This window comes from Chiloscyllium plagiosum, chromosome 11 (genome assembly GCF_004010195.1).
Source record: "Chiloscyllium plagiosum isolate BGI_BamShark_2017 chromosome 11, ASM401019v2, whole genome shotgun sequence".
Classification (NCBI taxonomy): domain Eukaryota; kingdom Metazoa; phylum Chordata; class Chondrichthyes; order Orectolobiformes; family Hemiscylliidae; genus Chiloscyllium; species Chiloscyllium plagiosum.
Genome location: NC_057720.1, coordinates 49,141,404 through 49,169,167, shown reverse-complemented (window position 1 = coordinate 49,169,167; position 27,764 = coordinate 49,141,404). Strand labels below are relative to the sequence as shown.

Sequence of the window (27,764 nt, the reverse complement as noted above, 5' to 3'; positions counted from 1 at the left end):
GTGCGGGGTTGTGGGACTATGAGGTTGGAGGTGGTGGATGGGAGATCCCCCGAGGTGATGAGGTTATGGACGGTCTGGGAGATAATGGTTTGTTTGTTCCACCTATCTCATTTCCGACGCCCCTCCCCCAAGTCCCTCCTCCCTACCTTTTATCTTAGCCTGCTGGACAAACTTTCCTCATTCCTGAAGAAGGGCTTATGCCCGAAATGTCGATTCTCCTGTTCCCTGGATGCTGCCTGACCTGCTGCGCTTTTCCAGCAACACATTTCCAGCTCTGATCTCCAGCATCTGCAGACCTCACTTTCTCCGCCAATATGTTGAGCCCACACAGCAGAAAGTAAAGACTAAATGCCGATCAGGTTGTAACAAGAACCTTTGAGTTCACTTGCTACTCTCAAAAAATACTTTATTGCTGGTGACATACCGTGCAAATCTTCCAGGGGATAATCTTATCATTTCAGTGCATAATGAACTACTACTTATGATTATTTAAGAAACTCGAAACAAATTAACAAGTTTATTGCCTGGCAAGTTATCCAGATTTGAAATCTGATAGCGTGTCGGTTAAATGTATCCTTTCTCCTATATTTTTCAGAAAACATTGTGGTTTATGTTTGCCTATACTATTGTCTTTGTATCCAAATAACTATCAGGCTTTCTTATAATCGAAACTCATGAAGGTTATTGACGAGAACTGGAAAAGTTTTTAGAATTTAAAATTTGCTTGAGAAGTGAAGCATATATGACTACCAGCTGCTGGAGATCTTGCATTTCTTGCTTGATTTCAATGTAGATAATTTCACACCTAGATACAGCTGTGTGCTTTGCTTTGTTCTACAGCAAAACATTGCTTTAATGGCAATTCAATCGGATAATAAATCTGTAGTTTAAATCATTTCTCCAAAGGTCTGAACCACCCTTGAAGTGCCCTTCTTTCTTTGATCTATGAAAGGCTATGCTCAAAACTTTATTTATTGTATATCAGCTCTGGGAGGGAAAGAATATTTCTCTTTGAATGGTGATCAAAATTCATTCATCAACATACTTTTATGTAACTTGTTTTTTTCCCCCTAATGTCAAGGGAACAATCATCAGCGGCATATGCTACAAATAAGTATCTTTTAAATAAGATGGAGTTGATGTTAGTGCATCTGGAGACAATATGGAGAGTCCTATTGAACTCTGGATATTCACCCTCTTTCTGTTTCTACATATGCTGAATTTCTCCAGGACTTTCTGTTTTTATTAGAATTTGATTTAGAATTTAATTGTCTTGCCACTTGACATTTAATTTGGATGTGACCATCTCCGTTGTTTTGCAAAAGTCTCATGCTGAATGGCCACTCAAAAGCTACTGGAGGCTATTCAGTGTAAATAACTTGTCCTTCAGGTCAGCACCTTGAGGATAGGAACAAAGGAGTAGGAGTAGACTATTCAGCTCATCAAGCCCATTCCACCGTTCAGTATGATAATGCTGATCATTTACTTCAGTGCCTTTTTCCCCCAACCTATCTCCATAGCCCTTTAGGTCATTGGTATTTAGAAATCACTCTATATCCACTTTAAACGTATTCAATGGCTTGGCTTCCACAGCTCTCTGGGGTAGAGGATTCCAAAGATTCCAAACTCTCTAAATAAAAACATTTCTCCTCATTTCAGTTGTAAATGGCTTCCCAATTATCCTGAAATTGTGTCTCCTGATTCTACAGTCCCCAACCGGGAAAGAGCTTAACTGCATCTACCCCGACTATCCCTTTCAGTATTTAGTATGTTTCAGAGAGGTCACCTCTCTTTCATTGAAATGTTAGAGAATATCGGTCCAGTTTGCCCAAACTGTCTTCATAGAACAAACCTGCAAAGCTGTGAGTAAGTCTGATGAAACTTTGCACTTCCTATATGGCAATAATATCTTTCATAAGGTAAAAGGATAAATTTGTTTTTGAAAAGAAAATCATTCACAGGATGTGGGAGTCACAGGCTGGGCCAGCATTTATTGCCCATGTCTAGTTGTCATTTGAGGAGGTGGTGGTGAGTTGCCTTTTTGAACTGATACAGTCCATTTGTTGAAATAGACACACAACACCATTTGGGAGGAAATTTCAGGATTTTGACCCAACAACACTAAAGAATAATGAAATAGTTCAAAGTCAGTATGGTGAGTAGCTTGGAAAGGAACTTGTGGGTAAGGGTGTTCCCATGTTGCTGCCTCCTGTCCTTGACAGTAATAGTCATGGTTTTGGAAGGTGCTCTCTAAAGAGACATGGTATTCTAGGTGTGGTCTCACCTAGATAATGTGCAATGGAAGCAAGATTTTGCTGCATCTGTAATCAAAATCCCTGAGCTAAATTATATTTTTCTTCTAGCAGGGTTGCAATGTTTATTGTAACATAAGAAACTGGTCATGGATATCATAATTAATGCAGTGAATATTGAACTATTCTGACAGACATTTACTACAGATAGCTATTACACACAGATATTTACATTTCTTAGACTCTGATCTGTCTGAGTTCATATTAAGCTATTATGCAGAATGCTTTTACTACCATGTCAAGCTTCTAGTGATTCTGAGGAAAGATGGATTATTACACCTTTATACCCTCAGATCACATGTTATGATAATGTAATGGTATTGTTGGAAATATATTACTCTTAGAAAACACAGTGAAAGGAAGCTGAAGCACAGAGGTATTTGGACAGCTACTACATTGCAGAGAGTTTACTGTGTGACGTCTTAGAACAGAAGATTCAAAAGTTGGCAGATGTTGTAGCTCACCTATTGTTGACAAAAAGTCAGCTGTCTTTGTGAAAAGATCACAAGCCAAAACATTTAAGAGAGATATACTTTAATTACTTGATAAACCTAGTTTGCAAAAGATGGGGCCTTGAACCTAAGAACCTTAAAAGTTCCTGTAATGTTAAAGATCGACTGGCATACTACCCATGAGACATAACAAAGGCAAACCTACTTTCCCAACTACCTGTTGTACACACAGGTTAGCCTTCAGTAACTTATTGACGATGCTACCCATGTCCATTATCCATCTGCACTCTCTAATCTAAACATTTAATGAATAGTCTGCAGATATGATGCTTAAAAATGTGTTGCTGGAAAAGCGCATCAGGTCAGGCAACATCAAAAGAACAGGAGAATCGACGTTTTGGGCATAAGCCCTTCTTCAGGATATGATGCGCCTAGCAAAGTGGATAGTTTGACATTTTTTCCATTTATATTTTACCTGCCATATTCTTGTCCACTCACTATGTTTGTCCAGGTTCTCTTGAAGCCCCTTTGCATCTTCCACGCAACATACATTTCCATTTAGCTTTGTTTTAGCAATGAACTTGGAAGTATTACATTTGGTCTGACTTATCAACCTTCAGTACCATTAAATTTTCAAACATAACCTTCTTACTAATTTGCTTCTAATCCTCATTCTCTGTCATCCCTTTGTTCTCTAATCCTGGGAATTATTACATTTAATTCAGTTAAGAGAGACACAAAGTAATCATTAAGCCTATCTGCCATTTCTCTGTTCCCGATAGTAAATGCTCCTGATTCTGCCTCTAATAAAGCCATGTTTGTCTTAGCTAAACACTGCCTTTTCACATAGTTATAGAAGCTTTTACTGTCTATTTTTATATTATCCCTTTCTTGCTCCTCCATTGCTATATTCTAAAATACTCCCACTCCTTGTGTTTACTACTATTTTAGGGAAACTTTATAGGTCTTTTCTTATAATCTTAATCTCAAATATTCCTTAACTTCCTTTGACATTTTGGGGGTCATTGTACCTTTAAAGAATTTATAGTTGCTATAAATAATTATGTCACAATTTTTGAAAGATTACACATAACCTAGGTATAGACTTCTGTTTTGCGATATTTTTCACAGTCCGCCTCAGCCAATTTGATCCACTTGCCTTAATGATTTCTGTTGTTCAAATTTAACACCTTGGCTTCAAATTGCATTACCTCAATTTCAAACATTGTGTACACTTCAATCACATTATGGCCACTCATCTATAATGGTTCTTCTTCAAGATTAATAATTAGCTCCAGATGTAGGTATTAGATCTAAAAATAGCCTGTTCTCTAGTCAGTGCCTCAACATACTGCTCTAGAAAACCACCCCAACACACTGTAGAAATTCATCCTTTACATCATTTGTTCTCATTAGATTTACTCAGTCTATATGCAGATTGAAATCACTGATGATAAACATATTAACCATGTTACATTCTTCTCTAGTCTCTTGATTAATACATGTAACCAGTATTATACATCAAGCAGAATCAGTATAGCTTTCTGAAGGTGTAGTCCTATCCGACAAATTTATAAGAATTCTTTGAAGAAGTAACAAGAAGGACAGATAAAAGGGAAGCAAGGGTTATAATATATTTGGATTTCTTGAAGGTGTTTGATAAGGTATTGCCCATTAGGCTACTTATTAGTTGGCTAAAACTCTGATCATATTAAGAGACAGGGAGTTGGGATAAGGGTAGCATTTTCAGGATGGCAAACTGTAACTGGTGGAGTGCCACAGTGATCAGTGCTGGGATGACAATTATTTACAATATATATTTGTGGTTTAGATAAAGAGAGTGAATTTACAAAAGCCAAATTTGTGGATGACACAAAATAAGTGGGAAAGCAAGTGGTGAGGATAGCACAATGTATCTTTAAAGGGATATAGATAGGTTAAATGAGTGAGCAAAAACTTAGCAAACAGAATATGATGTGAGAAAATGTGACATTCCAGTATCTACAGTTTTTTTGTGTCTGTGCACTTTGGTAGGCAGAATAGAGATGAATATTTTGTCAATGGAGAAAGGCTACAGCTTAGAGGATATTGGGTATCCTCCATGGAACTATCCAAACTATGTCATTCCTTCCCAGGCACAGAATCTAAAACTCTTGCAAACAATTCTTTCTCCATATGTAGATCTGCAGCCCCTTAAAGCTATGATTTTTCTTTAAAAGATTATATGCTCTCTGTCTCAACGAGATCCTGTGGTCAAATATTCCAAAATATAAGATGTACAAAAATGCATATTTTATTGAATCCATTAGTTATGCTCCAAATTCTATTTTAAAAGACTCATAATTAAGCATACTTTAAGACTAGTCAATTATGTCATTATATGAATAGTTAATACCACCTCTGCTTCTCAGTGAAGAAACAAACTTTTTCCAAATCTGATCCATCTGCTATATCTATCCTAACTGGAAAGTAATGGAAAGAAAACCCACCATTTCTTTATTGAGATTGAAGACAGGCAGCTTGGTTTCACATCTGAGTATGTTATTCTGTCATGATCAACATAGCATTATATGGCACAGCTGAGATAAGAAATGTAACATGACTGTTTGGCACAGTGAATCTTTGGAAATATACCAATGAATCATGTAGTATTGTTTTGTGTTAACATTCAAAACATACAAGAACTAAAACATAGTGCACTGTCAAAATAAATTGTGACTAAACTGATAAATTGATTCTGGATTAGTGGTGCTGGAAGAGCACAGTAGTTCAGGCAGCATCCAAGGAGCTTCGAAATTGACGTTTCGGGCAAAAGCCCTTCATCAGGAATCATGGCATGTCTCTGTGGCCTTATTCTTCTGTTTTCTAATATAACAAATCAGTGTATCCTGTTACATTAATCAAATAATGTGTTCAGACACAGGATCTATGTTAGTGCACTATTTTCAGGAGTGGAACTTAATACATGTACATAACAAGAAAGACTTCTTTTAACATGGCACTTTTCTTGACCATAGGACCTTCAGATGCATTAGACCCAAAGAAGAACTTTCAAAATGCATTACACATAAACTGTATAAAGCACAGCAGCCAACAAACTCCCTCTCACATTTAATGTAATAATGAACAGATCGACTATTTTAATGATTTTAATGGTGTAATAAATATAGGCCAGAGCGTTAAGGTTAACAACTCCACTCTTCCTTCAAATAGAGCAGAGATATCACCACCTTAGAGGGCAATCTTCGGTTTAAAGTTTCATCCAAAACACAGCATCCCTGACAGAATAGCACTCCCTTAATGCTATGTTGGAATGTCAGTTTTTGGAATTTGGAGAGAAACTTGAATCCTCGAGCTTCTTTCTCAGAGGTGAGGATACAGTGAGCCACAGCTGACACCCATAAGTGCTCAACTTAACATCTTTATGGAGGGAGGGAACTAACTGCACTCATCAGCTATGAGCTTTTAGCTGATAAGAGAGTATGAGGCGTATCCTGAAATTCATATACAGCCAGTATGGGTCGATGTGTATTTAATTTCATGGTTTATGGTAAGTAGAGCTGCATTCTGTGGTGAATCACATAGAGCCATACAGCACAGAAACAGACCCTTCAGTCCAACCATTCTACGTCGTACATAATTCCAAACTAAACTAGTCCCACCTGCCTGCTCCTGGCCCATATCTTTACAAACTTTTCCTATTCATGTATTTACACCAGTGTCTTTTAAATGTTGTAACTGTTCCCCCATCCACCACTTCCTCAGGAAGTTCATTTGAAGTGTGAATTGCCCTCTGTGTTTTTAAAAAAACTTGCCCCTCATGTTGTTTTTAAATCTTTCTCCTTAAAGGTATGCCACCTTGTCTTGAAATTCCCCATCCGAGGGAAAAGACACCTACTATCAACCATATCTGTACCCCTCATGATTTTATAAAGGCACCTCACAACCTGCCATGCTCCAGTGAAAAAGATCCCAGCCTATCCAACCTCTATAACTCAAACTTTCCATATCCAGCAACAGCCTGGTAAATCTGTCCTGAAACCTCTTTCGCTGACTAATATCCTTCCTATAATAGGGCAACCAGAACTGGACACAATACTCCAGAAGAGGCCTCACCAATGTCCTGTACAATCTCAACATGACTTCCCAACTTCTACACTCAAAGGACTGATCAATGAAGGCAAGTGTGCTAAATGCCTTTTTAACCCTCCTGTCCATATGTGATGCAAACTTCAAAGAATTATATACCTGAACTTTTAGGTCCTTCTGTTCTACAACACTACCCAAGACCCCACCATGAATTGTATAAGTCCTGGCCCTCTTTGTACCAAAATGTAATACCTTGCATTTGTCCAAATTGAACTCCATGTGCCATTTTTCACTCCATTAACCTATTTGCTGAAGATTTCTTTGTAATCTTAGAAAACCTTCTTCACTGTCTACTGTGCCACCAATTTTGATGTTGTCTGCAAACTTATTGACTGTGCCTTCTATATTCTCATCAAATCATGCATATAAATGATGAACAATAGAGGACTTTGAACAGATCTCTATGGAACATGACTGGTGACAGGTCTCCACTCTGAAAAACAACCTTCTACCACCACTCTGTCTCCTGCCGTTAAGCCAATTTTATATCCAATTGAAAGACTCACCTTGAATCCCACGTGACCTAACTTTATTATTTAGTCTACCGTGCGGAACCTTGTCAAAGGTTCTACTGAAGTCCATGTAAACAACATCTACTGCTCTACCTTCATCAATCGTTTTGGTAAGTTCCTCAAAAAACTCAATTGTTTGTGAGAAACGATTTTCCTCACACAAAATCCTAATCAACTTTTGCCTCTCTAAATGTTTATAAATCCTATCTTTTAGAATCATATCCAACTACCTACCCATTAGTCAGACTCTTAGGTCTTTAATTCTCCTGTTTCTCATTGCAACCTTTCTTCAAGGTAAAACATTAGCCATTTTCAGTCATCAGACACCTCACCTGTAATTGCACATGATGCAAATATTTTTTTGCAAGGGGGCCTACAATTTCCTCCCTTACTTCTCACAGCATTTTACATGAAAGGCAACCTTAATTTTTGCAAATGATTATATCATAGAGTTAGTTGAGAGTGCATTGGCTGTTTCTCTGAGTTACCAACTCCAAAATAAAAGACCCTTATATCCATTGTATAAGTTCTCTATCTTGTCACAAGAATGTAATAGAAGTAGCATGAATCCAAATGGTTTGTCAATTCACAATGGTGATTCTGACAAATTGGCTTCCGTCATGGGAATTTTGTGCAGACACTTGTGCATATTTTGAAGAATAAAGAATTTTTCCAGTTCTTAATTTAATGTCAGTAATAGAGGTGATTTTGGATAGATACTTTATAGAAGTGGAGTAACATGTGGATGGTCCAGGAAATTTAAAATTAAGTATGGCACTTCCTACTTTTATATCAAGTGCACTTTGCATTTAAACCTTTTTCTGTAAGATACAGTCATCATTTCAACTTAATTTTAGTATGCTTTGTCAACTGTGCTTGTTGAAAATATTAAAGTATTGAAGAATCAGTAAAATGACAAATGATTTATTATACACAAAATTGGCTATTTCACTGGAAACAGGCGTTTGTGTTTGTGTTGATCCACTAATCAACAAAAACTGTAGAACTGGTTATCACAAAAGAACTGACAAAGCCATAGTTCTAAAGTAATTAAGTGAATCCTGAATTAGGCTCTAATGGTCATTTCTTAGATGTGATTTTTTTCAACTTAAACCATGAGTGGAGCCGTATGTGATTTTCTTTTCATGATGTTTGCAAATACATTCCTTGGAAAATGTCTAAAAAGTTAAAATAATCTGCAAACTATCTAAAATATTAAGTAAAAACACCCAGATCTTCTGAGCAGTGATGTGATGGTCAGATCACCGCTGGGTTGGAAAATTCTCCTAACACATCTCTGTTCAGCATTTCTTCAGCCTACACAGAAATGCGCATCGTAATGTCCATCAAAGAGCCCTGTCCAAGTGGACTATATTCGAGGGAATACAGGTCACCCCTCTCTTTTTTTTTATGATGCTAGTTGTTATATGGTAAGTTTAAAAAGCTAGATGTGATTTTAGTGTACAGGATATTTGCTGGTGCAGTTGGATGGTCATCTGGGTCAGAAGGTTAGGTTGCTTGAAGCATAGTCCTGAGGTGTGGGAATGATGTACGGGCTTCAGATATGGTGTTACACGTGTTAAACTGGGGTTAACGTTTCCTGGGTAGGTATCACGGAACTGTTCCAAGTCTCAGACTCCAAATATTTGTGGCAAGTCATGATGTAGAGGAATTGCCCATCAGAAGTTTAAATTTCCTGGGTAGTTCCCACATGGAGTCATGGTGCTAATTCATCAGCCATATCAATTCATTAACTGGAAGATTTATTCCCATGTATTAAAGCAATATGAGTAATATTTGAATTGTGATCAATATTGCTGGTCCATGAAACATAGTTGAACTATAAAGTAGCGAAGATAACTTCTAATACCCTTGGGCATAATCGTTTGCCTCCGTGTTTCTTGCCTCTGTCCAACTACAAGCATTTAAAAGCCAAGCTTGATGTTGCCTAATTAGTTTTTAAAATCAACTTCTGTCTTGGCCGTTCTTTAACTTTCTATCTCTCTGTGGAAAAGATCTGGCAACCTAAGCATGTTAATTGAAAGTGCACTAATAAAATGCTAATTCTGACGCTGTGAAGGAACTAACATTTCATCTGCAGGTTTAAAGTAAACATTAATGCTGGAGCAATAAAATGTGCAAAACAAACATTTAGCTTTAAAGTACCATAACATTTCTGTTAAAAGAGGATGGATATGGAAATTAGAACTGTGATGTGGCAAACCAATATGGTTTCTTTTCTTTTAAAAAAAATAAATTGTGACAGCTGATAAAGTATAAAAAGAAATTGTTATAGAATAGAAATTATATTCCAAGTACAAGTATATTCCAAAGTGTAAAGGTTAAGAATGAAAGATGATTGACATTACAAAGTAAACTAACTCCAATTATGAGACAATTACTAGAGGGAATGTTTGTAGGAAGAGGCGAGGTTCGCCTTGTGAGTTTGCACCAAGGGAAAACTTAATGCTTTCAATTCTTCCTTGTGAACGTGCATAATTTTGCAACAACTGTACACTTTTCTTTCAGATCCTTACCTTGAGCCATAATGTAATAAAATATTTTACTACCTTAGAAAAATCGAGGGCAGTCATTTTAATTTAATCTCCATAATGAATGAGTGTAACAATCTAAAAAGTTAGAAATGAAGAGTGCCTGAAGCATCACCTACTATGATGATTTATTGTGGCTGCAAATAGTGGGATTTATCTAGAGAAACGGGGGAAAAAAGTGAGAAGCTCCCATTTCAGCCTCAAAAGGCAGAAAATTTTCACTTTCATTATTGAGACATGGGGAAACTCTCCAGTAGCAGAAAGGTATGACAACAGTACTATTTGATGCAAGAAGCAAAAGCCCTGAAATGAAACTAAAATATTCAAGAAGCACTCAACAGGTCAGGCAGCATCTGTGGAGAGAGAAAGAGCTCTGTGTTTCTCCCTCAATAGATGCTATCAGACCTATAGTGTTTTTGGCATTTTCCACTTTCATTTTAGTTAAAAAGACTGATTACTTATTATTGCATTACTGGAGTTTGCTCTGTATCCTTCATTACAGCAGTGACTATGCCTTTGGGACAGCCAGAGGTTGTGGAAAATATTATATAAATGCATGTTTATCTTTTTGTTCTTCACCTTACCATCCATTACAAAGACGCTCAAGGATCAGGTTCCAGGGGACTTGGTCTTCCCATTCAAGCACAAGGCATGTTCACACAGCTTCCAAATATGGGCACACCAGAATTTTTACTGCATGACTGATATGTTGATTTGAACTCATGGAAAAGACTCATCCGGATAATGGATTCAGTCCTTTCAGCATTTTGAGCTATTTAACATTGAATTATGTATTGTGGGTGAAGCGTTGGTGTTGGTGATGATGACCTGAGAATATTGGACAAGAATACTGCCCAACATTAAGCGTCTGGGTTTGAGTTCTGATTTCCTATTGTTTGTTAATATGAAATATTTTTAAGACTGTTTGTTTGTTTTTACTGTGTGATATATGTAAAATATGTTTTATCTGTATGTAATTACCTTCATTGTTTTGGATTTTATGATCAATGCCTGGGCATTTCCATAAAGACCCATAACACAACTGGAGTTTACGTGACTTTTAAAGAAAATATGTTTTCTGTAATATCATCTGAAAGCTGTGTAACAGCTGTTGAAAACTTTCCCTAGGTACCTGTTGTACAAGTCTGATATGTTCTATTTTACAACAATAGCTGATAGCTAAGACACTCATTGTGGTAGAATCTCAAGTCCAAAAGAAAGCTTTGTTATGAAAGAAACCAATAATCCATCATGAAGTCTGAAACAAAATGCTGCCCTCAGTTACTCTGTTATAAGAATCGACTAACCCTTTCTGATGTAATGGAAAATGCTGTAATAGAAACTACTGTTTAAATTATACATTATATTGTGGTGGTTAACTCTAATAGTCCATGGAAAATACACATGTATTTGGGTGTTTTAATGTAACTTAGACCACAAAGTTTACAAATTGCTCTGTGTAATTTCAGTGTTTCCTTCATAGTTACAGACATTCAGTGTATCCTCGGCATGTCAAAATGTTCACGATTTAATTAATGGAGCTGCAATGGCACAGGTGTTGCACCAAATGTAAGTCTTCGAACTTTCATACTTCCCAAGTAATAGAAATTGGATCCCGATCAAATCAGGAATTGATTCCAGTGTTGTGAAAGTACCTAATGCAAATTGATACACTGGCCTCATAACAAAATAAACAATGAAGTAAGGGTGCCAGTTGCAGCCGCAGATGCAGCTTACCATTTGCAGGAAGGAATGAGCCAGCCAAGGACTTAAGTAGTTTGGGGTGGGGAGCAGTTGTTGTGCTCAGAGGAAGAGGGGCAATCCAAAGAGAAGCATACTGTTGCCAGCTATAATTGACAATGCTAATGTACCATTATCTTTTTTGCAATGATATCTATTAGTTCCTTTTAAGGATGACTGCATGTAGATTGTGTTGGTTTGTAATTTTGCTGCTGCTAATAGCTCTCTGCACCTCCATGAGTAGTTTAGGATTGCTTGATCTGTCCTTAACTTGTTCCACTTTTACAATGCTAATGTAGCACTGCGAGACAGTGGGTTCTCTTGCACGGAATCTATTGCTTGTTCTCTTTTGAAAGCTGAGGAAAGGCCAGAGTTTTAAAAAATGTGCTGAATGGCAAAAGTCTAGTGTTACGTATATAGCTGGGTTTGTGTTGCCCGTTTGAGAGAGTGGGTCAGGTATTCCAGAGGCAGAAGCTAGAGGGACAATCTAAGACCAGCTGTACATCTGACAGGATACACTTTAAAATATTATTTGTTCAAGTTTACCCTCAGTCTATCTCGTGTTCTATTTATGGTTCTAGTGAACCACAAACTTAATATCTAGTCTCTCCAAATTAACAGCAAAATGGCTTGGGCTTAACCAATTTCGATTGTTGTTGCAACCTTTGCAGAGACCCATCTTGGTTTAATGAATTGTGGTTGAGTCGCATTAAAGATGATGTGGGTGAAAATTCGAGATTGAAGGTACGAAAAGAAAACTAATTAAACAATACTTTCGCCATCAGAAGCTTCACCAGTGGTGGAATATTTCAAGTGCCTTTTCTGATTATCTCTAATTAATTTTGACTAAGGCTTTTGAAATGTCCGTTCTCCTCATTATACTGTTTCCTGTTGATTCAAAAATGAAAATTATTGCTGTCTCCTTATATAAGAAATTAGAGTATTCTAAAAGTTTCAATGAGATCCCTGCACACGCCCCATTGTTCTAAACTCCATTGAATACAAAGAACAGTCCAACACAGGAACAGGGCCTTCGGCCCACCTAGACTGTGCCAACACATGATGCTTTTCTAAACTAAAATATTTTGCCTCTACGTGATCCTTATCCATCTATTCCCTACCTATTCACATATCTGTCAAGATGCCTGTTAAATGTTGCTTTATTTAATTGCCTCCGCCACCTGTTTTGGTCCTGCTTTCTGGGCACTTATCATCCTCTTTGACAAACTTGGCTTGCACATCTCCTTTAAACTTATTCCCTTTTACCTTAAATCTATGCCTCCCAGTAATCAACATTCCTACCCTGTGAATAAGGACTCCGACTATCTATTCTACCCATGCCTGTCATAATTCTGTAAACTTCTAACAGGTCGCCCCTTGTCCCTGGATGTTCAAGTGAATATGAATCAAGTTTGTTCAATCCCTCCCCACAGCTAATACCCTGCAAATTAGGCCACATCCTGCTTTCTGTATTCTCCACAAAGCCTCCACATCCGTCTGGCAACCAGAACTGTACACAATATTCCAAACATTTCTAACTAAAGTTCTATAGAGCTGCAACATGATTTACCAGTTTTTGTACTCCATGCCCCGACTAATGAAGGCAGGCATGCTGTAAACCTTCTTGACCCACCTTATCCATTTATATTGCCACTTTCAGGGAATTGTGACCCCAGCTGCCGAGATATCTCTCCACATTGATGCTAGTAAGGTTTCTACAATTTACTGTGTACTGTCTTCCTACATTAGATCTTCCAAAATGAATCCCTTCACATTTACCTCAATTAAACACTATCTGCCATTTCTCTGTCCAAGTCTCCATACCATCTACATCCTGTTGTATCTTCTGAAAATCCACAGCTCCCCATTCTTTGTGTCGTCCACAAACTTCATAATCGGGCCACTTACATTTTTTTCCAAATCACCCAGAGTCCTTAATTGTTCTCACATTGATTAGATTAGATTACCTAAAGTATGGGAACAGGCCATTTGGCCCAACAAGTCCACACCGACCCTCTGAAGAGCACCCAGACCCATTCCCCCAGCTATATTTACTCCTGACTAATGTACCTAACACTACAGGCAATTTACCATGTCCAGTTCACCAGAGCACATCTTTGGATTGTTGGAGGAAACCACAGCACCTGGAGGAAACCCATGCAGACAGGGGGAGAATGTGCAAATTCCACATAGACAGTGGCCCAAGGCAGAAATCGAATCCGGGTCCCTGGCACTGTGAGGGGCAGCAACACTAACTACTGAGCCACCATGCTGCCAGACAAACCTTTCATCCTCAGGATGATTTTTGTCAACCTTCTCTGATGCCCTCCAATGCCATCAGATCTTTCCTTGGATATGGGGTCCCAAAACTGCACACAATTTTCCAAATCAGTCTGACCAGAACCTTATATAACAGTATTCTATGTTCTTGCTCTCTTGAAATTAATGCTACATTTGCTTTTCCAACTACCAACTGAACCTGCATGTTAATCCTAAACTAGGACTCCTAAGGCCCTTTGTGGTATAGATTTCCAAACCCTTTCCCTATTTAGAAAATAGTCTACGCCTCTATTCTTCCTATCAAAGTGCAAAACCTCATATTTTCCCACACTGTATTCCATCTACCACTTCTTTACCTGCTCTTGTAGCCTGTCCAAGTCCTTTGCAGTGTCTCCCCATCCTCAACACTAGCTGTGCCTCCATGTATCTTTGTGTCATCTGCATACTTAGCAACACTGCCCTCAGTTCCTTCGTCCAGATTGCTAATGTATAATGTGTATAGTTGTGGTCTCAGCACTGATCCCTGCAGAACTCCACTCGTTGCCGGCTGCCATCCTAAAAGATACCATTTTCTCCTAACCCTGCTTCCTCCCAGTCAGCTAAACCTCCAACCATGCTAATACCTTGCCCATAACACCACGGGGTCTTATGTTGGTTAGCAGCCTCCTTTTAAACACCCTGAAAAAGACTTCTGGAAATCCAGATAGATCATATCAACTGGCTTTTCTTTTTGTAACTTGCTTGTTATCTCCTCAAAGAATTCTAACAGATTTTTCACACATCACCTCCCCTTGATGAAGTCATGCTGACTATTTTACTAAGCACTTTCAACTACTCTGCAATCTCGTCCTTCATAATGGACTCTAAAATCTCACCAATAGCCAAGGTCAGGCTTACCAGCTCTAATTTCCCATCTGCTGCCCTCCCTTTTAAATTAGCCATTTTTCAGTCACGTGTCACCCTCTCTGACTCCAGTGATTCCTGAATGCACAGGCAGTGGTGGTAACCAATCTCCTCAGCCATTCCCTTCAGAAACCTGTGTAGGCACGGTGGTTAGCACTGCTGCCTCACAGCGCCAGAGACCCGGGTTCAATTCCCGGGTTCAATGGAGAGAATGTGGAGTTTGCACATTCTCTCCATGTCTGTGTGGGTTTCCTCCAGGTGGTCTGGTTTCCTCCCACAGTTAAAGAATGTGCAGGCCAGGTGAATTGGCCAAGCTAAATTGCCCGTAGTGTTAGGTGAAGGGGTAAATGTCGGGGAATGGGTCTGGGTGGGTTGCTTTTCGGAGGGTCAGTGTGGACTTGTTGGGCTGAAGGGCCTGTTTCCACACTGTAAATAATCTAATGTAACCTAGTCTATCCGATCTGGTGATTTATTCCTTCTGACCTTTCAACATCCTCAGCACTTTTACTCACTTCTGCTCCTTTACTACCTTGAAGAACTTGTATGCTCCTGGTACCTTTCATTAAATTTTGATTGTTTATTTTATCTTGCCTTGATTCCTCGCATTATTTCCCCAATATTGAAATGTTACTGGAAGGTATTGTGCACCTTTCATTTCTTAAGATTAACAGAATGTAAAATAATGAATGATTTGATTTAAAAGACCAGATATTTAGTTGCTTTTATAGATGGCATATGTTTACATTCTAATACATTTCAGCATCAGCCAATTAAATAAATGCATTAAATGTATGATAGCTGGAGCCGTATTGGTCTCACGCTTTTGTCATTAATTAGACTGATGATATGGTGTAGCTTTCAACTGTCATGACACAAAATCATAATATTTCTTGTCATCTCCTGATGGCAGAATTTAGAAATATGTAAATTAATTATGTGTATGGATCTAAAAATATCTTTGTTCAATTATTCTGCACAGATGAATAATTTGAAGAAGATTCTGCAGATGGTTCTCGATTATTATCATGAGGTAACGTTATATGTTAGTACTGTTACTGCTTCATGATCTGCTGAGTAAATTTGCAGAATAATTAAATGTCTCAAGCCTTTAATTTTCTAATCAGTTTGACCCATTTCAATGAATTTATTGACTGTGTGTGGAATACTTTTGGTACATGTTAGTTACTCACCCTGAACTGATCAACCCAAAGATGACCAACTAAACCAGTATTCTGTCCAACATCAAGATGGTTTACTAGCTGCTTCAGAATTCCCAACTCTACATGAAGTACTTTTAGTACTCTACTGCTACATTATAAGAAATCACCAAATTTGAACATAAAACCTGGACCTTTACGATCTTCATATGAAAACTTAAGTAATGAATGTGGCAGTTTGTTCATCTGTAAAACGCATTACAGCTGAGCCTGATTTTAACCTCCATATCCCTGTAAATAAATGATGAGGGTATAATAGAGTAGTGGTTAAATTTCTAGATTAAATATTCAAAAGCCTGAATTAATGATCTGGGTATACAGGCACAAATTCCACAACATCAGTTGAGGTATGTAAGTTCAGTAACTAAATAAAACTGCAATAAAATGAAATACTAATATTCTTAATAGTGACTGTGATATTACTTGATTTTCATATAATCCATCGTGGTCACTAATGCCTTTTAAAGAAGGAAATCTGCCATCATCACTCAGCCCAGCCTCTATGTGGTGACCTTACGTGCCTTAACATTGAAATAGTCTCAAGTCATTTTGTTGTGTTCAAGAAGGTAGCTTCTCATCAGCTTCTCTGGGACCATTAGAGAAGGAAAATAAATAATAGCCTTGCTGATGACTGCTGCATCCTGTGAATGAAATAAAGAAAAGGAGTCCCATTGTCAATCATTGTTCATTTGATAATGTGGTGTAAGGTGTGTAATTTATGTATATATTAATATCATTTGTTTTAGCATTTGAATTTTGAACTCAAGGCATGTGAGTTGGTCTCTTTATAAGGAGAGATGTGGTTAATGATTAACTTGTCAGTATTTACAGAGCAATGATCATTTTTATCCTGGTATGAAAGAGGGAGTCCCTGGGTTGACAATGGGAATTTGTTCACATTGGCAACATTTTGCGAATGGACATAGTAAGCATTGTTAGCCTTGTCTTGCTTTCAGTTTCCAAGTCTCAAACTTTTTTTTAATTTTGCTTAGTGGGACAATCCTTGGCTTTGAAAGCGTTTGTATTCATTTAGCGGAGGTCTTGATGGAAGTTAGACATATAAAACAGTTTTTTTTCCTGAAGATAGGTAATAGTTTAGAACTGTCACAAAATAGGTTACTTCAGTATAAGGGTCTTGGTTTGAAAGTTTGGGACCAGAATTGTTTGGGGTCAGAACCTGGAAAAGCTTGTTTGAAGCTAATAAACTCTAAACTTCGTGTTGACTAATCCAGGAAAAGGCTACCAAATCTTAAGACTAGTACTTGAAAGGAACAGATCAGTCAAAACTTTAAGTGTAATAGAAAAGGGTACTCCTTCTGGTATTTTGAGTACAGTAATGTGATGGTGTTGGGGAAGAAATGAATTGTATCTTTACTGTACATTTTGAAATCTTTCAATTAGCTTGATTTGTCCTATTTACCATCTTTTCTTTTGTGTAAATACATTTCTGTTGTATTGTTGAAATTAGATCTGCAGCATTGTATACTTGTGTTTTGGTGAAAGACCATCCCATTAAATTAAAATTGAATAAAAACAAAGCATGATCTATCAAGTAAAATTTCAGGCTGGGATCTGACTTGTTCAGTAATAATATCAGCTGGGATCATAACTTTAAACTAGTTAAGTCATGTTTAACACACTCTTTACCTCTGAAATCAGTTAATGTAGCATCATGTGTCTTCATTCTATACTGATGGTTATGTTTACACTTGAGGCCAATAGAGGTAAATCTATTATTCTGATAATGGCATTCAGAATATAATTAACATCTACCTTTTGCATTGTCTTTAGTCGGTGAGCAAATGTCTTATCTACCAAGTATACTTTTGTAACTGACAACTATTCACAGGTGCTTGGTCAACAAATTGCTGATTCTCTCCATCCAAATTTGAATCTGATCGTGGAGCATGTTGATATTGTGGAAATTGGTAGATTGCTCCAACTGATTTTGGGATGTGCAGTGAACTGTGAGAGGAAGCAAGGTATGTATATAACCTCTCTCAATGACTTTACTCATCTAAAATAAGAGTGGCAACATTGAGAGTATTAAAGTTCAAGGGAAAGGCTAAATATATTTCATGTCCTGAAACTTTTGCAGGAAAAAATCTTGTTTAGCCAATGATTGGTGAAAACACTGTACTCGCAGGGGTTAGTGGTTGAAGCAAATAATATTTTTACATTTTAACAAGAAGTTAGATAAGCATTTGAGGGAGAAGGGTCACAATGAGGATTCAGATGACAAAATATTGGAGAAGACTCGCATGGAACATAATTGCTGACAAACACTGATAACGTGTTTCTGTGAAATATATCCTATACAGTGTATAGCTGCCCTAGAGAAAAAAAAATGACAAGTTGTTTTGCTTTTTCTCACCCTGTTTTCTCTTCCTTTTCTGAATGTACTGATTCATGTTAGCATAAGGATTTATGCTGTAACCATCCCTTTTTTACTTCATACATACCTTTGTGCAAACCTGGACAGAGAGTTGTGAAAGTCCCAGTCTGGTAGCATCATATATAAACTCAATCCTGTTATTTTTTTGCAATGCCTGTATAGACATGCACATTTCTGACAGGCGTTATTGATTTCTTCCCCGGCCACCAAACCACCCAAGACCCTGCAGGTCTTAAGAAGTCCTTCTGTTTCACCAGGTGATAACTAATCCATCAAAGACTGGGAATTGAATCTGGGATTCTTCCTCTTATTTCTTCCTCCACATTTACTAAACTATTGAAAGAGCTTTAACTCTTTTACAGAATATACATTAAGCACGCAGTCAAATGGTTCCAAAATGCTGATGCCTGAGAGGAATTAAAAATGTGTATAAACTTTTGATTTTGATAGCTAAAAATGTTTATCCTTTTTGTATTACAGAGCACATTCAAAATATCATGACATTAGAAGAGTCTGTGCAGCATAATGTTATGACCGCCATTCAAGAAGTAAGGCACCACAAATCTAAATGTATCTCAATTCCAGCATGGGCGACTTTCTATTGAAAACAGTGGACTTTCTCAATTGAGGAAGACAAAGATAGAATGGCAAAATCTAACTGGTTCACTGAAATCCTTTGGAAATCGAGAGTGCAGCTCTTGCCTGCAGTGACATATATCTGACTCCACACCACACTAATGTGGTTGATTCTTAACTGCTGTAAAAAAAAAAGTGACTCAGCAAGTTACTCAGTTGCCAGGGCAACTAGGAGTGAGCAATAAATGCTGTCTTTGTCAGTGATGCCCACACCCTGAGAAGGAATAATAATGGAAAAAATGTGTGGCTGTTTGTAATATACAGTGCACAAATGTTAATTTTAAAAATAACTTAGAAATATCCCTTACCAAAAGATTCAAAGTAATACTTTGAGCATTTAATTTAGTAATTAAGAAATGAAAGAGCAGACACAATTAAGGTTCAAGAAGAGGTTTCTAACTGTCTTTGGCCTTATACTGCAAAATGTAAATAAAAAAAGTAAATTTGGAGTGCAGATCTGCCAATGGAATGTTAAGTGTTAGTTTGTGTCACATTGGTGAGATGTAGTATAAATAACGTAACTTGTAAATCTCTGGTGATTTAATTATTTTTAGGATTCACATACAAAGTCACCAAAGTGAGTGCTAGTTTAAGCATGCAACATTTAAAAAAAAAACCTTCAAGCTGACTTATAGAGTCATTGAGATGTACAGCATGGAAACAGACCCTTCAGTCCAACTCGTCCATGTCAATCAGATATCCCATCCCAATCTAGTCCCACCTGCCAGCACCCGGACCATTTCTCTCCAAACCCTTCCCATTCATATACCCATCCAGATGCCTTTTAAATGTTGCAAATGTACCAGCCTCCACCACCCCCTCTGGCAGCTCATTCCATACACATCACCCTCTGCCATTTTGCCCTTTAGGTCTCTTTTTTTATATCTTTCCCCTTTCACCCTAAACCTATGCCATCTAGTTCTGGAATCTCCCAACCCAGGGAAAATACCTTGTCTACTTACCCTATCCATGCCCCTCATGATTTTATAAACCTCTATAAGGTCACCCTCAGCCTCCATTCCTGGAAAAACAGCCCCAGCCTATTCAACCTCTCCCTATAACTGAAATCCTTCAACCCTGGCAACATCTTTGTAAATCTTTTCTGAACCCTTTCAAGTTTCACAACATCCTTCCAATATGAAAGAGACCAGATTGCATGCAATATTTCAAAAGTGGCCTAACCTATGTCCTGTACAGCCACAACATGACCTCCCAACTCCTGTCACGACAGAACCCATGCTATTCACTACTGCAGACTTGCAGCAAGACCCCACGGCCACACTTAAAACTATTCACTTATCCGTCTATGTGCTGTGACTCTCCCAAATGGGTTCCTCCAAGACCAGTTGTGAATTTCACTGTTTGTTAATTTTCTTGGATGCACTCTGATGTCCAGTGATACATGAGTTCAACAGCAAACAGTAACTGTACAGATTCACTGCTGTGACAGTTAACAATGTGGATTTCTTTCTCTCTCTCTCTCTCTCCCCTGCACAGACCATACCATGTGCTGCCTTTGTCTGTTCTCCCTTTTAAAAGTGCTGTTGTTTTGACTTTTTTTTTCTCCAAAGTTCCAAATCAATGCAGCATCACATAAAATAGTAATTGCTGCTCCTGGTATTTGAGGAAATCACCTCCAACACTTAAAATAGCTCAAAAAAGGAGCAGCCTGTTAAAGCCAGAAATTTTTCCTGTCCACCATCTTGAATTACCCAGAATTCTACAATATATTGGAAATAATAGATCAATCATATATCATGCAACCCAAAAAGAGAAAGTTAAGATAGACTAAGTTCAGTTTAAAGTATTCTTTAATAGGTACAGATACAGATCCTTAAACTGGATTTTAACAGTATAATGTACCCATTGAATAAAACAAAAATACATGGCTAATACATTTTCAATAGGACATTTTAGATTTTCATTAAAGTAATAAACTATCTTCAATTTCAGCCTTATTGAAGATAAATTGGGTTGACTGGTCAATTTCCTTTTGTTTACCTGTGGGATATCACTGGCTGGTCAACATTTATTACCTGTTCCGAAATGCCCTTAAGAAGGTAGTGGTGAACTGCCTTTTTCAACTGCTGCAATCCAAATGCTGAAGATTGACACAATGTCCTTGGGGAAGGAATTCCAGGGTTTTGATTCAATCACCATGAAGGAACAATGATTTTATTTCCTAGGTGAGGGTGAGCATCTTGGAGGGAACTTGCAGGTGGTGTGTTCCCAGGTATCCACTAGATGGAACTGATTATGGGTTTGGAAGGTGGTGTCTCAGGATCTTTGCAGAAATTCACCAGTGTGCCTTGTAGATAGTACACACTGCTGCTATTGATATCAGTGGTGGAGGGGGTGGATGCTTGTGGATCTGGTGACAATTAAGTGGGCTGCTTTGTCCTGGATGGTGTCAAGCTGCTTGAGTGTTGTTGGAACTGCACCCATTCAGGCAAGTGAGAGTATTCCATCACATTCCTGACTTGTGCCTTGCAGTCGATGTCATAAATCACACAACACCAGGTTCTAGTCCAACAAGTTTATTTGAAAGTACAAGCTTTCGGAGCGCTGCTAATGGGGCGGGATCATAGGACACAGAATTTATAGTAAAAGATCAAAGTCTGGACAACTGTTGCGATGTATTGAATAAACCTAGATTGTGGTTAAGTCTTTTAAAGATGTACTAAATTCCTTCCCAATTTGTATATCACTGGTCTGCCAGCTGTACCATTTGGGGTAGTCACTGCCAGAACAGGCCTGATGGTCAGCCTGCTCCCATAATTTGCTGTTAACTTTAAATATTTTCTGCCCACTAAGTGGCACAGCTCCTTCAACTTGGGAGCTTACCTGTAGCGTTATGGGAGGAGGATATGAAATGGCTGTAGCTGCAGGTTGTTATAACCTACAACATCTAAAAGAATCAGGTAGATACACAATTGTAAATGTTTTTCTGCTTTGAAGCTTACTTAGAAATTCCTTGCAGTCTGTCCTGTGTGCTGTTCCAAAATCAGATTCACTAATCCATTTTGATGTCCCTGGCAACACTTCATGCCTCTGGTCTTTGCCTTCAGTATTATTGAAGTGGTAATGCCTTATGATGTTGAAGGCAACAGGCGTGGGTTCAAAATCATGAGAGGGAAAATATTAATAAGTTAATTTTACTTTGCAGCTCATGAGTAAAGAAATGGCAGGAACATTTGGCAGTGAAGCTTCTGGAGACCTGGATCAGCAGGTAACAAAATAATCTCTCTTTGTTTTGATGTAAATTTTTTGTTTTTAATTTCAAATACAGAATAAATTGAATTCTGATTTTAATTTAGTTTTAATTTAATCAGACTTTCAGCTATTCTTTTTAAAGCAATTGCTTTAGTATATCTTTAACGAAGTGTGAATAGTGTATGTGCACTCTTTGTTCACTACTTCTCAGGGAGTTCTGTAAACCAGTTTACAGTTTTAAGCTTTTGTGAAGAAGTCTCAGGATTTTTATTCTGAGTGGAATATTCAGATTGAGTCTTGCCATGCAGAATTATAATTGGCTGAGCAAAGGTTATTTGATATACAAGTCTCCTCGCAAACATTAGTTCAAGTGGACAATTTAGATTATTCTTACACTCCACATGCAAAGAGAAAACATCTTGAAGTACTTTACATGTCTTTTAAACAAGTTGACAGCCAAAAGGGATCAAAGAATTTGAAGAAGGGAAGGCACGGTCAGAAATTTGGAGGTTGTCTTTTAGGAAGCAAGTGATGTAGTAATTTAGAGATTATTCCAAGGAACAGTACTGAAAGAATTGAAATTGGTGACCAAACAGAGGGTACAGGAAACAAGGAGTGATCCATCTTAGGAGCAACAGATAAAGTGACATGATCTTATGAATGTATTTCATAACAAGGGATTGGGTCTTAAAAGTAATTCTTTAGAAGGCGGCCCTTAATGATGACGATATCATTCATTTCAGTATCTCTTCCAATTAGCAAACCGTCAGTAAACATAGAACGTTACAGCACAGTACAGGCCCTTCGGCCCTTGATGTTAAGTTGACCTGTGAAAATACTCTGATGCCCATCTAACCTACACCATTCCATTATTATCCATACATATGTCCAGTGCCCATTTAAATGCCCTTGACATTGGTGAGTCTATTACTGTTGCAGACAGGCCATTCCATGCCCATACTGCGCTCTGACTGAAGAAACTACCCCTGATATTTGTCCTAAATCTGTCACCCCTCAATTTAAAGCTGTGGCCCTTCATGTTAGCCTTCACCATCTGAGGAAAAAGGCTCTCCCTGTCCACCCTATCTAACCCTCTGATTATCTTATATGTCTCAATTAAGTCACCTCTCAACCTTCTTCTCTCCAATGAAAACGGCCTTAGTTCCCTCAGCCTTTCCTCATAAGACCTTCCCTCCATACCAGACAACATCCTAGTAAATCTCCCCTGAACCCTTTTCAAAGCTTCCACATCCTTCCTAGAATGTGATGATTAGAACTGCACGCAATACTCCAGGTGCAGCCTTACCAGTGTCTCGTACAGCTGAAGCATGACCTCATGGCTCCAAAACTTAATCCCCCTACAAATAAACGCCAATGCAGCATATGCCTTCTTAACATCCCTATCAACCTGGATGGCAACTTTCAGGGATTTATGCACCTGGACACTCAGATCTCTCTGCTCATCTGCACTGCCAAGAAATTTACCATGAGCCCAGTACTCTGCATTCATGTTACTTCCTCTGAAGTGAACTACCTCACACTTTTCCGCATTAAATTCTATTTGCCACTTCTCGGCCCAGTTTTGCATCTTATCGATGCCGCTCTGTAACCCACAACATCCTTCGGCACTATCCACAACTCTGCCTACCTTAGTGTTGTCTGCAAACCCATCCCTCTACGCCCACATCCAGATCATTTATAAAAATGACAAACTGTAGTGGCCCCAAAACCAATCCCTGCAGCACACCACTGGTAACTGAGCTCCAGGATGACCATTTCCCATCAACCGCCACCCTCTGTCTTCTTTCAGCTAACCAATTTCTGATCCAAACCGCTAAATCACCTTCAATCCAGAAATTCTGTATTTTGTGTAATAGCCTACCATGTGAAACCTTATCAAACGCCTTACTGAAGTAATTTAAACCACATCAATCGCTTTACCTTCATCTACCTGTTTTCTCGAAGAAGAGTGTGAAGCAAAGTTTGTGAGTCACAATCAAATAAAGTGCAAGCATCTGTTTTCTTGTTGGTGTCATTGGATACTTGTATTGCTTATTACACTCATTTATCCATTGTTAATGATGTGAATAACATTTTTCCTCCAATGTATTTCAAGATTGTAGAGACAAAGTACACACTGGAGATGAAGAGTGTTCATGAGTGCTTTATCGTGGAGAAAGAGCTGTATTAAATTAAGTGGAGATGTTCAGACTTTCACTATTGACAAACAAAAGGGAGGTAGTGCTGGTTTAGCCTAAAATGGAAGGAATCAAGATAGCTTGTGGTATGGTTCTTGGATAAGTTCAGTTTCATGTGTGGAAGAAATAAGAGACCTATAGGTGGCTGAGCTGGTTAATGGGAGGACTGAGCCATAGTTGGAGTGAAGGGAATACCAGAGGAGGTAAAGGCAGCCAGGTTTTTCACATGAGCATTTTGCCTTCAATATCTGATGCTACAATAGAGACCAATGAAGTATAATCATAATAGATGGTTTGTGTTACTGAAGAGGAATTTGCAGCAGTTACTTGATCTGCAGAATGTAATAAAAGAACTTTGATTAGAAGGGGAGCAGTGGAGCCTCTTCAGATGGTGAGGTCCCATCTGATGGTAGACCACCAGGACACGCGTTCGGGTTCTCAGTCCTGGGGTATGACTACTAGAGTTACGTGTGGTGGGTGATAAACAAGGATTTGGGAAGGATGGTAACGAGGCAGTTGTTGAATCATGCTGTGGCACCATTGTCATGACCGTTGACAGATCAGAGGAGATAGAAATTGTAGTCTGAAAAATACTGTGAAGGTTATCTATAACAAACAAACTTCTGAAAATTTAAAATGAAATAAGATGTACTCTGGTATATAGGTTATGATGCAATATCTTCATGCTAATCTTTACAATCTTATTTTCTTTTAAATTTCATGGTCGCTAGAAAGGAAATAGCACATGTTTCACATTCAAAATTTCAAATGACTCTTGAGATTTAATTAGTTAGGTTTCTCTTATTGTTCCGAAGAACTGTACAATTTAGTTGACTTTTTTTTTTTTTAGCTTAAAAAGGCCCTGGAAGACCTTAACGAAGCTGTGCTAGAAAAGGAGGAACTGGCTCAGCGCTGCCAGGAACTGGATATTCAGGTTAGTATGTGGAAACCTACCACGCAATTGATATTTGTGAAATGCACCTGCCTAGCAGGAGTCTGTGGAGCATTTAAAATATAATTTAAAAAATAAGGGCCGCAATAATTTCAACCAGTGCTTATCTCAATTTATATGGGACTTGAAGAAAAATTTTAATAAACTTTAAGTAACACTGTGCTGGGGGTGGGGAGTGTGGGACCTAGGTTGATGGTGAGAAAAGAGATCAATCTGAGACTGGTACAGATCAAACAGTCAGGGCAGGAAGGAACAACACAGAGAATAAGGTAGAACTGATCAATTAAACTGCATTTACTTCAACCCAAGAAGCCTAACAGGGAAGACAGATGAACTCAGGGCATGGTTAGGAGCATGGGACTAGGATATAGAATTTATAGAATCCCTACAGTGTGGAAACAGGCCTTTCAGCCCAAAAAGTCCACATTGACCCTTTGAAGAGTATTCCACCCAAACCCATTCCACCAACCCTACATTTACCCCTAACTAACACATCCCTGAATGCTATGGGGTATTTTGCATAGCCAATTCACCTAACCTGCATATCTTTGGATTGTGGGAGGAAATTGGAGCACCTGGAGGAAACCCACACATAGACACAGGGAGAATGTGCGAACTCCACACAGACAATCGCCCGAGGCTGGAATCGAACCCGGGTCCCTGGCACTGTCCTGCAACGGACCTCTACGTTTCTATATCACCTCCAACACACCCCACCCACCTGGACATCCCGTGCTGGGCTGTTACCCGCCCTTGGCCTCTTCATTTCTAACTGCCGCCTTGACATTGACCGCCTCAACCTGTCCACCCCCCTCACCCACTCCAACCTCCCACCCACACAGCGCGCAGCTCTCTACTCCCTCTGCCCCAATCCCAACTTCCCTTGTCTGCGGGTTTGATGGCGGAGGCACAATAGTAGTGTGGCACACCGATCTCTACACCACTGAAGCCAGGCGCCAACTTGCAGACAACAACTACTACTGCCTCCTTGATCATGACCTCACCTCCCATCACCAAACCATCATCATCAAGACCATCCACAACCTCATCACCTCTGAGGATCTCCCAACCACAGCCTCCTACCTCATTGTCTGTGAACCCCACACCACCCGATTTTACCTCCTACTGAAGATTCACAAACTTGACTGCCCCGATCGACCTGCGGTGGTCCCACTGAACTCCTTTCTTCCTACCTCGATACCGTCCTGTCCCCCTTAGTCCAGGAACTCCCCACCTAAGTTCGTGACACCACCCACGCCCTTCACCTCCTCCAAGATTTTCATTTCCCTGGCCCCAAATGCCTCATCTTCACCATGGACATCCAGTCCCTGTACACATCGATCTGTCTTGTTGAAGGCCTCCAACCCTTCCATTTCTTTCTCTCACGCCGTCCAAACCAGTACCTTTCTACCGACACCCTCATCCGCCTGGCTGAACTGGTCTTCACCCTCAACAACTTCTCCTTCCAATCCTCCCACTTCCTCCAATCCAAAGGAGTAGCCATAAGCACCCGCATGGGACCCAGCTATGCCTGCCTCTCCGTCGGTACGTGGAACAGTCCATCTTCCGCAGTTACACCGGCACCATTCCCCACCCTGTTCCTCCGCTACATCGATGACTGTATCGACGCCACCTCATGCCAACACTTTCCTCCCCGACCTCAAATTTACCTGGACCGTCTTGGACACCTCCCTCCCCTTCCTGGATCTCTCTATCACTGTCTGGTGACTGATTAACCACAGAAATCTACTATAAGCCCACCGACTCCGACAGCTACCTAGATGACACCTCCTCGCACCCTACCGCCTGTAAAAATGCCATTCCTTATTCCCAATTCCTCCGTCTCTGCTGCATCTGTTCCCAAAATGACCAATTCCACCTCACAAAGTCCCAGATGGCCTCCTTCTTCAAGGATCACAATTTCCCTTCCAACGCTTCTCATCCATGACCTGCACCTCTGCCCTCCAACCCCACCCCTCCTACTGCAACAAGTTCAGAACCCCCTTAGTCCTCACCGTTCACCCCACCAACCTCCGCATAAATCGCATCATCCTTTGCCATTTCCGCCACCTACAAATGGACCCCACCACCAGAGATATATTTCCCTCCCCACCCTTCTCCACTTTCTGTAAAGACCGTTCCTTCCGCGACTACCTGGTCAGGTTCACGCCCCCCCAACAGCCCACCAATCCAGTACTGACACGTTTCCCTACCACCATAGGATGTGCAAAACCGGTGCACACACCATTCCCT

At 39.2% G+C, this 27,764-nt stretch overlaps 1 protein-coding gene across 2 annotated transcripts in view; it reads left to right on the top strand.

Annotated features, from left to right (window-relative positions):
- The window catches only part of hook1 (hook microtubule-tethering protein 1), an 86,744-nt gene that overhangs the window by 7,764 nt on the left and 51,216 nt on the right, over positions 1 to 27,764 (top strand). Inside the window, exons 2-8 of one of the 2 annotated variants that reach the window (XM_043699279.1) lie at positions 11,461 to 11,546; positions 12,389 to 12,461; positions 15,880 to 15,930; positions 17,967 to 18,099; positions 18,993 to 19,060; positions 22,315 to 22,377; positions 25,410 to 25,493. In XM_043699279.1, coding sequence (XP_043555214.1) covers positions 11,461 to 11,546; positions 12,389 to 12,461; positions 15,880 to 15,930; positions 17,967 to 18,099; positions 18,993 to 19,060; positions 22,315 to 22,377; positions 25,410 to 25,493 — 558 coding nt within the window. Of the gene's footprint in view, positions 1 to 11,460; positions 11,547 to 12,388; positions 12,462 to 15,879; positions 15,931 to 17,966; positions 18,100 to 18,992; positions 19,061 to 22,314; positions 22,378 to 25,409; positions 25,494 to 27,764 lie in introns of those variants that run through there. The other variant, XM_043699280.1, reaches the window with a different exon arrangement.